We start from the raw sequence: 13,326 nt of genomic DNA, 5'->3' as shown, positions 1-13,326 counted from the left end.
ACTGCGTGCTATTGAAAAATACCGAGCCGGAAGTAACTCGGCCACATCGGACCTCAACGAACCTATGACTAAATGAGAAACAACGCTTACTAAACTAGAAGAACTGCAGAGCCTCGTCAAGGGATGCAAACAGATTTGCGAAATGCAGCAAGTTCAACTGCAGGTGCTTGTAGATAAGGTTGATGACCTTGAAAACCGCAGTAGGAGGTGCAATTTAATTTTTTATAGTGTGAAAGATGATGAGCGCGAAACGTACGAAAATGCTGAGGAACGTACCTTAGAAATTTGTCAGTCGAAGCTTCAATGTGAAAACGTATCAATAGAGAGAACACATCGTCTTGGAAGGCACAAACCTAATGAAAACCGGTCAATAATGGTCAAGTTCATTTCGTTTAAGGAAAAGCAGGCAGCGTTATTAAGCGCAAGGAAATTAAAGGACTCAGATATTAGTATTTCAGAGGACTTTTCAAAGAGCGTGCGCAAAAAGCAGAAACGATTGTGGGATTATGCTAAGGCGAATCAAGTGAAGGCTGACAAAGTAAGCCTCAAATTCACTACTCTTTATATAAATAAGGTGAAATACGCCTATGATGAATCCCTGGACAAAGTTGTGCAAGTAGACTGACAGGAAGTGAAAGCGGATGGGTCGGTGCTTCCTTTTCTTATTGTGAATTGCAGAAGCACACGAAATAAAAGCGAATTTTTTAGCGTCGTTGATATGTCTTGACCAACTGTCGTTCTTGAATCTCATTCCCGGCTTTACGCTGACGTTGAGGATATTGAAGTATTTCCCAGGGGCTTTGTTTGTTACCGTAAGGACCGAAATGGTTTCGGGGCAGGAGTCTTTATTTTAGTGGATGCGACAATGTGCTCCTGGGAAATTGATATTGAATGCAGTCAAAGAGAAGTGTTGTGAGTAGAGATTAGATTGAAGAATGGTAGGTCATTATCGGTATGTTCGTGCTATTGCCCACCAGGAAGCAAAATTATATTCTAGGTGAGCTTACCGCCGCAATGGAAACAGTGAGCACCGATTATCTAGTTATAGGCGGTGATTTTCATCTTCCAGAAATCGTCTGGTCTCTAGCAGATCCCAGTTCCAGCGCATGCAGCCAGTCAAGTAAAGAAATGTTGAAGAAATGTCGCCCCTTCGAGTTAACACAATCAGTTCTAGAGCCCACAAGAGCAAAAAATGTTTTAGAATTATTTTTCACTAACATGCCCGATGCAATGCGTCCTACAATAGTGCTGCTGAGGATAAGCGACCACCAAGCTGTATTGTGTGATATGAATTTGCAGTATGTGAGAGCTGCTAGCAGTGGTCCACGGCGTATCTACAACTATCAAGAAGCACGTGTCAGTGATATGACCCTGGCTCTAGAATCCTACTATGATGTATTTGAGACACAGGCTGAATTCATGAATATGGAAGAGCTATGGAAAGTATTTAACAACAAGTTGCTCGAGATGGGTGAGAGATATGTGCCATCATGGGTTATGACTGCGCAGCGCAGCAAAAGTAACCCGCGGTGTTAGCGACAAGTGAAATGCAAGGCTAGGCAGAGAGCGCACTTTACGTTAGAAAAACGCTTCGCTCAACCTTACAGATAAACTCTAAAACAAAGCTGTAGAGAAGAAGGCAGCTATGCAGACACCCAAAGATAAGTACTTTAGCACGTTCTACTTGCGTATACAGAAAAAAGCGAAAAGCTGTGGCAATTTTTTTAAAATGAACAGTAAAGATGTATTATCAATACCGGCCCTTGATAGCAACGGTGCTACCATCCACAACGTCATTGAAAAAGCCGAGTGCATTATCTCGTTTTTCAGTTCCGTCTATGCTGCTCGTGTTGACACTCAAAATACTGTGGCGCGTTCCACCCATGGGTGAGCCCATGGACGATATCATGATCGGCCAACGCGGAATAGAGGCCGCTCTCAAAATATTGCATGCGTCTGAAGCAACTGGGCCTGATGCTTTGTCACCGGCACTGCTTTCTTTGTGCACACGCGAACTTTCCAAATATCTTTGCGTAATGTTTACTAAATCTTCACTAGAAATCTGTTTACCAGATGACTGTAAACTTGCCAATGTTGTCCCTGTGCCTAACGGTGGACCGCGAAGTAGTGTCTTGAATTACCGGCCTATCTCGGTTACTAGCGTTGCATGTAAGGTATTTGAGCATGTGCTTTACAGTAATGTTATGAGCCGCATGAACGTGTGCTCTTTGCCCAGCCCCCACCAGCATGGATTTTGTAGTGGATTTTCCTGTACAACACTGTTGCTGGAGTTGACGCATGATTTAGCAACAGCTTTGGATAAGGGTTTTTCTGTTGACAGTTTGTTTCTAGATTTCAAGGAGGCGTTCGATGTTGTCCCTCACACTTTGCTTATGTAAAAATTTGAAATGTATAATATAAACAGTACGGTTGCTAAATGGATAAAAAGAATACGTAAATTTAAGAAAACAGAAAGTTGTGCTTAATGGCATAACATCCCTTGAAGTAGATGTGTCCTCTGGCGTGCCCCGAGGATCAGTCATAGGATCGCTTTTGTTTCTTATCTATATAAATGATATTTGCTCCGGTATTTCACTGTAGGTCCGGCTATTTGGTCATATATTTACCTGCACTCAAGGCTTTTGTAATGTATGCACATGAACAGATGTCATTAACGGACAACCAAAATTGAGCAGCAAGCAGAAACAAGCTCGGCAATAATTTCAGTGCGATTTATTTAGCGTCAGTGACTGCGTTCGTACAAAAAAAAAAACTCCGCGAGCTGTCCATGGCAGAACATAATCAACCCGTAACAAGCCAAATCATTCGAGGACACGCATATGACTTTTTTTTCATCGAAAGCACTGCATTTCTGTACATTTTGATGAAATATTGTACATGTTTAATGGCGTCTGCGAATGTAATAATGATGTGAGTGACACGTACAATCGTTCACCTTTTGAATGCTAAGATCTTTCTAGTTCCACCTTTGTGGCGTTTATCATAACCGCGATGGCACCAAAAACGAAGACGAATGAAACATGCAGGTACAACTACACCAAACAGTGCCCAGAAATGTTGTTGACTTCTGGGTTTCGGTTTTAGAGAACACGACTATAGTTTCATGAGTTATTTCTTCACTCATTCATTCCATTTCTTCTTACAGGGTCAGCTGGCTTACTGAAAGCGGTGTACTGAAAGCATGGCTAGAAACGCAGCTCGGTGACTGGCGGTCTTGTTTGCTGGCGGACCACGAGGACACCTACAGCCCACTTTCTCTCTTCGAGATACAATCTGTCTTCACCATGTTCCTAATCTGTATCGGATTCGCCATCGCTGTCTTCATTGGCGAGCTTCATATTGCCGGTACAAAGTGGCACACCTTTTTTAAGTGATTCTATATTAATACCTCCTCGAGCACGAGGTTAGGATGGATCACAATGTCTCGCGAAAGAGCTTTCGTGGCGCACTTGCAGCTCGAGTTACTGATCCATTCGACTACGAAGTATTACACCGAGCAACCAAAAGAGCACCACGCCTCGACCGATGTAGCCATTATTTTGCTGGAGTGCTTTTTTCCCCTGCCCCATTTTTTCATACCTCGTATAACGATTATAAACAAGATAAGGTGCCTCAATAAGGCTGGCCAACTAAGTGCCAACCTTCATCAAACGCAGCCTCGTTATCCTCAGCAGGTTAGTTTTAACGCATTGGTGGAGTGATGTCACTGTGGTTGTTATCGGTGGCGACTGGCTGTAAAGAGAGAGAGAGAGTGAAAATAAAATGAGCGGGGGTGTTTGAAGGCTCTGGGAGTGGTTTTCAACACGAGGGAACAAGAGCGGGAGAATAGTAAGGCGGCCGAAGGAAAATAAAAAAAATTGATAAATAGAAGGACACAGGACGCTAGGTGGTGAAAGGAGCGAGAGGTTAGGAAGCCTTCACAGGTGTTATAAGTCCCGTACGCTTGTAGATTTAGAAAAACCTGTCGACCGATCAGTGTGCGAATAACAAAAAAAAAGCTAAGCCGTCTTCACAGAGACGCAACTATCGGATGAGACGTCACATGATTTGATTGCAAAAACGACATACCTTCTCATTCTGGCTACCGGATTTTCTAGAGGCTCTGTTGGTACATTGTGCTGAATAGCAAGAACTTTGTCGGAATGTGATTTCTAGGCACATCTTACGAATTTGTTACTTTAGTGCAGAACTCATCTCAAAACACCTGACACATGCAAACCTCAAAGAAGGCGACCATTTTAATCAACTTACATCAGAATAAAAAAATCCTCAAACGTTTGCAAGGGCTGGCCTATTCTCAAAAGAGAAAGAGAGAATAAACATTTTTATTAGGTAAATGCAGCTTTGGAGAGGCGTCCTCATTCCAGAATGCCTTGAGCTCGGGCCGCGTCCTGGGCCCTCGCAATCAGCCGTTGCTGATCCTCGAGGTCGGAGCTGGCCAAGGCTCTCTCCCAAAGCTCGTTAGTGGGGTAAGGGTTCGTAGGATTTAATGTATGGGATTGCATACATGCCAATGAATCGTGTATGTAATGATGCCAAATAGCAGTGTGTGATATGTGTAGTTGATGTTGTCGGCCGTTAGGAGCACTCTCTTGATGCTGCAAAGTGCGTAAATCTTTAAATTTTTAAGCAAGTCGTCAATTTTATGTGGCGTTCGTAGTTCGGACGTCGAGCTGCATGCTCTTAGGCAGTCTTAATATAATCAGAGGTACGAGTGACACGTGTACTTGTTTGTCTTTATCGGGCGACACGTTTTGCAGCCTAACAAATGTTATCGCACAGCGCAGGACGCGCCTGCATGTATGGGAAGCTTCTGGACTGTAATCGATGCTTCTATCCGCTGTCTCTGGCCGAACCTTGTGTAATCTGATCGCATGTGTGCGCGACGCGAATAATATAGATCTTTGTGGAAGGCACGCGTGTCCCAGCGATTTCTCTGGAACATTCGACGACTGATGTATAAAAGCCGACACGCTTGACCCGCTCGTCAGATTTTCGACGATCGCCGACCGTGTTTGCCGTTATAAGTGTAGCCTGTTTTTGTGGGCGCAGGTTCACCCAATAAAAGCTAGTTTTGTCTTTCACAGCATTGCTACTGTGTTCTTCAACGTCACCATCACGTGACATTTGGTGGAGGTGCTGGGTAAGTGCGGGCATGGATCACGGCTTGTCCAGGGCGTCCGGTACATTGACACGTGTACTTGTTTGTCTTATAGCTTCGCGTTCTCGCGTCGGAACTCGGTAAGGGCTCTGGCGGAGTGGTCGAGCGCACTCTCAGATTATTATGCAATGCTTTGCGACTGGTGTTTGTCGAATCCTCAATGACGTCGAAAAGCAGTCTTTGTATCGTCGAAGCAGACTTCTCAGCTGTTGCCGCTTAATCACGGGGAGACTTGGATTTATGTCGAAGTCTGGCTACTGGCGAATAGAAGTCGACGAAAGGGATCGCGAAAAGACCGCCTCGGCGCCTGCAACGTTCCAGTGCGTGATGGACACGGTTTTAGCAAGATTGAAGTGGCAGACCTGTCTCGTTTACTTGGATGACGTCGTCGTCTTCGCCGAAAATTTCGACGATCACCTGAGGCAGCTTGCGACAGTACTAGAGGCCATAAGGTCATCAGGGCTCACTCTGAAGCCGGAAAAGTACCGCTTCGCTTACCATGAGCTTCTATTCTTAGGCCACGTCATCAGCAAATCTGGGGTACGCCCCGACCCGCAGAAGACAGCTGCCATCACAAAGTTCCCGCAGCCAATCAACAAGAAGGCAGTGCGCAGGTTCCTTGACATGTGTGCCTAGTATAGGCGCTTTATCAAGGACTTTTCACGCATCGCGGAACCGCTAACACATCTAACGAAATGTTATGTCGCGTTAAAGTGGGGAAACGCCGCAGGCCGACGCATTACAAGAACTCAAACGACGCATACAGTCGCCGCCGGTACTTGCACACTTCGACGTGGACGCCGATACTGAAATCCACACTGACGCCAGTAGCCTGGGCCTCGGTGCTGTCCTAGTCGAGAGAAAAGGACTTGAACGGATTATATCGTATGCTAGCCGGTCGCTGTCAAAAGAGGAAGGCAATTGCTCTACGACTGAAAAGGAATGCCTCGCCATCATTTGGGCTACAGCGAAATTCCACCCTTACCTCTATGGCAGGCCATTCAAAGTCGTCAGCGACCATCACGCGTTGTGTTGGCTAGCTAACTTAAACGACCCTTCAGGACGGCTGGCGTGGGGGAGCCTCAGACTACAAGAATATGACGTCACGGTAATATACAAGTCCGGAAGAAAACACTCCGACGCCGACTGCTTATCACGCGCCCCCATCGATCCCCCGCCGCAAGACGACGAGGACGACGACGCCTTCCTTGGGATAATAAGCGCGGAAGACTTCACTAAACAGCAACGAGCAGACCCGGAGCTAAAAGGCCTCGTCAAGTATTTGCAAGGGAATACCGACGTTGTCCCTAGGACATTTAAGCGCGGGTTGTCTTCGTTCACGCTACAAAACAACCTGCTCGTGAAAAAGAACTTCTCACCAGTCCGCGCCAGCTACCTTCCTGTTGTACCGTGAGCGCTGAGTCCAAAAGTACTGCACGCCTTACACGACGATCCAACCGCTGGGCACCTCGGATTTTCCCGGACGCTGTCAAGGATACAGGAAAGGTATTACTGGCCGCGTCTGACCGCCGACGTCGCCCGTTGCGTCAAGACATGCCGAGACTGTCGACGACGCAAGACACCACCGACAAGGCCAGCATGGTTACTACAGCGAATCGAACCTCCTCGTCGACCTTCCAGCAGATTGGGATGGATTTGTTGAGGCGGTTTCCGACGTCAACATCCGGGAATAAGTGGATCGTCGTGACGACGGACTATCTCACCCACTTCGCTGTAACTAAAGTTGCACCAAGAGGCAGCGCAGCCGAAGTGGCGAAATTTCTCGTCGAGAACATCCTGCTGCGACATGGTGCCCCACAAGTCCTCATCACCGACAGAGGAACGGCTTTTACAGCAGAGCTCACCCAAGCCATTATGCAATATAGCCAGAAAAGCCACAGGAGGATAACTGCCTACCATCCGCGAACGATTGGTCTCACGGAGCGCCTGAAGAAGGCCCTCGCCGACATGCTAGCAATGTACGTCGACGTCGAGCACAAGACGTGGGACGTGGTCCTGCCCTATGTAACCTTTGCTTACAACACGGCAGTGCAACAAATAACACAGATCACGCCGTTTAAGCTGGTTTACGGCAGGAACCCGACGACGACGCTCGACGCCATGCTGCTTCGCGTCACTGACGAGGAGAACCTTGACATCGCTACCTATCGCCGAAGAAACGCGACAGCTCGCCCGCCTACGGATCAAGAACCAGCAGCGTACCGACAGCCGACACTACAACCTCCGACGACGCTTCCTCGAGTACCAGCCCGGTGACCGTGTTTGGGTATGGACCCCGATACGCCGACGAGGACTGAGTGAGAAACTATTGCGACGCTATTCGGACCCTACAAGGTCATCCGACGTATTGGCGCACTGGACTATGATGTCGTGCCAGACGGCATTTCGCATTCACAGCGGCGCCGCGCACGATCTGAAGTGGTCCACGTGGTATGTCTTAAACCCTTTTACGCACGCTGACGAACTTTCCTTATTTTGTTGTTTTCTTTGCTACGAGTGCTTCTTTATTGCTTTCGTTTGTGTGCAGCATCGGGTCGATGCTTTTTAAGAGGGGGGCATTGACACGTGTACTTGGTTGTCTTTATCGGACGACACGTTTTACCGCCTAACAAATGTTATCGCACAGCGAAGGGCGCGCCTGCATGTATCAGAATTTTCTGGAATGTTATCGATGCTTCTATCCGCTGTCTCTGACCGAACCTTGTGTAATCTGAAGGCATGTGTGCGTGACGCGAATAATGTAGAACTTTCTGGAAGGCACGCGGGTTTCAGCGATTACTCTGGAACATTCGACGACTTATGTATAAAAGCCGACGCGCTTCACCCGCTGGTCAGATTTTCGATGATCGCCGACCGTGTTCGCCGCTATCGTTGAGCTAAAAGTGTAGCCTGTTTTTGTGAGCACAGGTTCGCCCAATAAAAGTTAGTTTTGTCGTTCACAGTATTGCTACTGTGTTCTTCAACGTCACCACCACGTGACACGAGTGACGAGTCCCATAGTCTGGATTCAGCAACATGTAGCAGCGTTCTCTTCTAAAAAAAAGCGTTCTACTAGAGGGTCGAAACTGTATTTGAAGGATATAGTGCTGTCCCAGCTGTGGAGCTTATTGTCGGATAAATACGTCAGGAAACTCTCTCCAGCGACTCAGCCAATGGCCGGTGTGCTGAATATGTCATTATCAAGTCATGCGAGTACTAGGGTATGTATCTAAGTCTTTATCATTGCTCATCGAGGCCATGCTCACGCATAGTGGAGAAGAACATGGAGAAGAACGCTGTGACAATAATACGAAAGAAAACAAAAGCAAAAAAAGAGATCGAAAGAAAGACATCGTTAACAGCATAAAATAATAAAAAATGTGTAACGTAAACATAACGTCATTAAACACTAAAGATACTTCCCCCAAGGATAAAAAAGTTTAAAAGGTAGCAAAGGTAATGCAAGAAGGAGGCACCAGAGAGTCATCGCATCTGTAAATTCTCTAGCGAGAGAAAAGTGACCGGGGAGAAAATGAAAAGAATAATCGGAAAAGATGTTGCCTTTATCCTTGCAGGTAATGAAGTTCTTTCCTCAAGAGCTACACAGAAGGTACGCTGACGCAACTCGTACCAAGCCATTAAATCCATGATTCGCCAATTTCTCGTGTGGTCTGACTTTGATAACTTCTGATTATAACATTCTGGTCTAAAAACGGAGAAAATCCGCATGTGGCGCAGTGGAAAGCCATATTGCTGCCCGACTTCAAGTTGTTAGCGTAGTATTGTAAGCAATCATTGATACATTCGCCTGTTTGACGACTGTAAACACGTGCACAATAAAGCGGCACATTGTAGACAGCGCCGCATTTCCAGGACACAAAATTCTTGGAGTGGTTTTGCTGCCGCCTTTAGGCCATTCGCCACTCGTGTTACATATTTATAGAGAAAACATAGATTGGGTGGGGGTTGGGGGAGGGGGAGAGGCTGCGAACACGGCCGCAACTACGGCCCGTCCCACAGCCTTCTTAATCCTGTGTGACATTTCGCACAAATGGGATTATGGCGGTTTATGCCCTATCGGTATTCTACCTTAGCACAGCATTTTTGCTTCGTAGTTCTCGCAACAAGGTTTCCGCAAGGTTGCATAAAAATTATTCAGGAAGCTCAACTACTCCCACTCTCTTGATTTGTGATGCAAGGCTTTGCTCTACTCGATGAGGCCACGACCTCAAGAGTACGTTCTTCATGGCAATAAGTGCAACGGCACGTTTCACTTAAAGTGGTTAAAGTTGAAGGGAAGAAGGCATTTCTTTGACCGAGGGGCTCACATCCAGCAAACGTGCTATGGGGTGAAGTGTTGGCCAAGATCAAGGAAGGCTATGTGGCCATCGAGAGGAACTTCCCCTGGTGAGAGTTTGCCTGCAACACTAAGTGATGCAGTACACACATTTATACCATTATTATCTTGATTGTTTTCCGCCTGACGATTTCCTATTCTTAGAGATTTTACACATGCCCTGACTCTCTGATGTTTCTACTTTTACCCTACTTTTACTTGCTGTTCTAGCTTTTTTGTTGCCGAGGGAATCATATTTAGTTTTTCAGTGTGTTATTTGTCTTTTATAAAATTTTGTCGATATTCTAACCTTTTGAGGATGTGCCTTGTTTTTGCTACATTGTCTTTTATATATTGTTTTCTCAGCGTTGTTCTCTGCGTGGGCGTGTGTTTTTATCAGTGTGTGGCTTGGGCATCATCTCGAAGGACAATGGTGTTAGACATCTGGGTATTAAATGTTTTCTGACCCATGCACAGGGGTTATGAGTGATGAATCTTTATATGCAGGTATTCTTCTGCAATAAATTCAGTAGGAAGTAGTGCTGTGTATTCCCTCATTCATTTCTCTACGTGTTTTTCGCGCTCGCCTATAAAGTAAAGCCAGGTTTTCGCTGTGCCTCATAGGTACAAGCGCATATTCATAGCCTCGTCAATCCCTTGTGACCAAGTATTGCTCTCCAGGCTTGAGCGCTTGCAGATGACGAACCATCATAAACATGCCGGTTTGCCGTTTCCAACCTCGCCTCCGAGAATGCCGGCGCACATTTTTGCCACGTGCTGTAATACTTGTTGCTGGTGTCCACTGTTTTTCTGTTCGAGTTGCATTGTTTGATGAAAAATCTATATCGGACTCTCACATTTTCGGGCTTGCTCACTCATGCTGGTGGTACACGGTTACGTTATACCACAAATAGCAAAACGTCGTGTTCGTGAGCGTTCTGAACAAGGGATCAGTGCTCACCCGGAAAAGCGAACCGTCTTCCGTGGAAAAAGCTGGCTACGCTGACGTGCCTGTCGCCGTACGCGCATATTTCGATGACATCCAAGCACATGGTTCTCGCTAAAATCACGCGGGTGAGGTGCGCAACGCAGGTTCCTACCCTGTCCACTACTGCGTCAAATCTTTATTAAAACTGAGAGAATTCGTTATGACAAAGTACCTTCTTTCCCTTCTCTCTCACCGTTTCTCCTTCTTCTACATTACATGGCTTACCAGAGAGCAAGCGCCGACTCCACATCTTCCCGCAACGAACGGGTTAGCGAGATGCTGAATCGACTGTGTGCCCCTACCGCTTCGGCTTTTTCCCGCCTCACCTCGCCACTCAGTTTCGCGAGAGCTCATGCGCTGCGACACACCTCCCCCTCTGCCCACCGCTCGCCATGGTTGCTCGAAATCGTGCCCCCTTTCTGTCAGCGCTTGTCCCCGACTACTTTTGGCCAAGTTCGACCACCGTCGTACGAATGACCTACCACTACAACGGCCGAAAGAGCCACGTGAAATCAGAGACGAGGATTTGCATTGTGTCTGCTATGCATGAGCTCCTTTTGCACGTTTTCCCCTCTAGTTAGCACTTAACTGCAATATTCTCTTGAAACTTCACTTGTACAGACTAAACGGCAGCGATCCAACGGAAGCTACAAAAAACAACAGGCGCGTCGAATTTCTCTTAACAGCTGTCGTTGCAAATATTGCGATCTCTGGATTTGTTTATTTCTGTTCTCACAAGTTGACTATGTGTACGAAATATCATTTCTGAAGCATTTTTCTTGCGGCTGTAAAGTTCTTAGAGCATTTGAGGTGGCAATATGCTAAAAAGCTCGGAGATTTTGGTATGCAGAATTTTGTAAAATACTGATGTATTATTTTCAGTTCCGTACGGTTTGAGGTTAGACACAAAGAAATGTTATGCGTGGCTCTGCTATCACAAACACCAGAGACCTGCGAAGCAGGGGGAGGCCAGTAAAGTAGTGCCAAACAGCGCACTTTTGCTGAACTTCCCTCAGCTCCGGTGGACTCCGGTGTTTCTGGTAGGAAAGCCACGCTTAATTTTTTCCACTCTGAGAAAGAGGAGAGTCAGAGCGAGCGCGCGGGTTTTTATCAGAGCAATGACATCACACCACCTATGTTCCTGCCGTGCGACCCCTTCTCCCCCGCTAAGCTCCACCCACCCTCGTTGCGTCGCTATGCGGCCCGATGCTATTTTTGTACTCTACTTCCACTCTCTCCCAGCTCTCTCGCCTCCAGCTTGGTGAATCTGCTGACGTCAAGAGAAAGCCAGCGTCGTTTTAGCTGCTCCACTCTAAAAAAATGGTGCCTGAACAAATCTTGATGTTTTTCTAAGCGAGAGCTTGCTCTCCTTTTTCTGCCGGTCGTAACTTCACCTGCTGTTGTAGATCTGCATCCTCCTTAGGAGCATAGTGACTGCGCTAGGCTACCGCTAGGCACCGTCCATCGCTTTCGCACCTGTGGCGGGAAGTTTCTTCGGATGACCCACAACAATAAATTTGTGTCACTTCGTCTCGCCCTGCAACATCCATTCCGGGGGATTGACCCAAAAATGGATACATGCGAATATCACATGCTCACTGTCAAAGTTGTTGCTTCCAGCACGTACCCAGTGACCCAAGTTTTCAGCTACGCCAGCTAGCAGCCACCTGCCTATTGGGGGCATACCCATTGCCACAAGTTGTCTGCTCGGCCAAACAGCCACCTAGCACATACCTAGCGGTGCAAATTGATTATCCTCCCATAACGGCCAGAAATGTACAAACTGCAAAATGGGGGCAGTCGCTGCACAAAAGCTCTGCTATATGTAGGACAGGTTGGTACTCTCACTTGGAGGACAATTTTAGCGCCAGCCGACGAGAACAGAACGGACACCTGGAGGTTGAGACGTAAAGAAGGTAGTGAATTATGTTGCCAACGTGTCTTTCTATCCTCCTGCGCTAATGCTAAAAATTGTTAATCAAAAAAAGCAATTCCCATGAAATTGTATTTCCGTCATTTTCATTATAAAATATGAATACATTCGAATCATTACACATTCTTTTCTTCCAGGTGCGATGAAAAAGGCCAGAAGAAAACGCCGGGTGCGCGGAATAAACCTGATCACCCCGAACAATCCTCCCATTCGACTTCACAAGATCCGAGCTTTGAAAAACTGGGCATCGGGGGAAACAGTGGAAGCATGGCAACCTGCGTCTGTTCCCAAGCCTAGAAAGTTGTATTGAATGCATCGGTAAATGTTCATTACCCTAATTTACCTGCATTTATTGCTATTCTGGTCATTTTATACACGGTATATTGGCAACAGGGAACCTAAGTGTTAGAGATTTTTTTTTTCACATAGGAGGCACTGGCTTTGCCTCAGTCAGAGCAGTATACGCCAGTGCGCCCGTAAACATTGCGTTCCTGATTTTTACCACAAGAAAATATGCCCTGCGTGCTTGAGCTGTCTGGTTTTTTTTACCCGTGTAGGTAGGTGATATTAGGTAAACCGTACATTTTGTCTATAAGTTTGAAGGCCATACAGCGCAAACGGCAATGGTAAGGAATCGCCATGGATTCCCATATCCAGAAACAATAGCATAAAATGAAGATTGGCGGTAATAGCTATTGAGTTGCAAATATACTATTTTCGGCGCTAAACAGCTGGAATATGGGCGGTAAAGCGTATAACAGAACGACAGACCATAGGGCTTACCCAAAGCAGCTAGACGGAGGCATTCTGCGATTGAATATAGCCCTAAGTGCCTTCCTAAACCTTCAATGTTCCCATGTTCAGGCCCATGGGCCCTCCCTTCTAGC

At 46.6% G+C, this 13,326-nt stretch overlaps 1 protein-coding gene across 3 annotated transcripts in view; it reads left to right on the top strand.

Moving 5' to 3' along the window:
• Positions 1 to 12,776, top strand: part of LOC142578004 (glutamate receptor ionotropic, delta-2-like) — a 100,332-nt gene extending 87,556 nt beyond the window's left edge. For 2 of the 3 annotated variants that reach the window (XM_075687430.1, XM_075687431.1), the window contains 2 exons: positions 3,167 to 3,366; positions 12,577 to 12,776. In XM_075687430.1, coding sequence (XP_075543545.1) covers positions 3,167 to 3,366; positions 12,577 to 12,749 — 373 coding nt within the window. In that variant the 3' untranslated portion in view covers positions 12,750 to 12,776. The remainder of the gene's footprint in view (positions 1 to 3,166; positions 3,367 to 12,576) is intronic. The other variant, XM_075687432.1, reaches the window with a different exon arrangement.
• Positions 12,777 to 13,326: the final 550 nt, after the last annotated feature.

Source organism: Dermacentor variabilis, chromosome 4 (assembly GCF_050947875.1).
Source record: "Dermacentor variabilis isolate Ectoservices chromosome 4, ASM5094787v1, whole genome shotgun sequence".
In the NCBI taxonomy this organism is placed as follows: Eukaryota; Metazoa; Arthropoda; class Arachnida; order Ixodida; family Ixodidae; genus Dermacentor; species Dermacentor variabilis.
The sequence above is the reverse complement of the archived record's forward strand: the minus strand, read 5'-3'. Positions and strand labels throughout refer to the sequence as shown.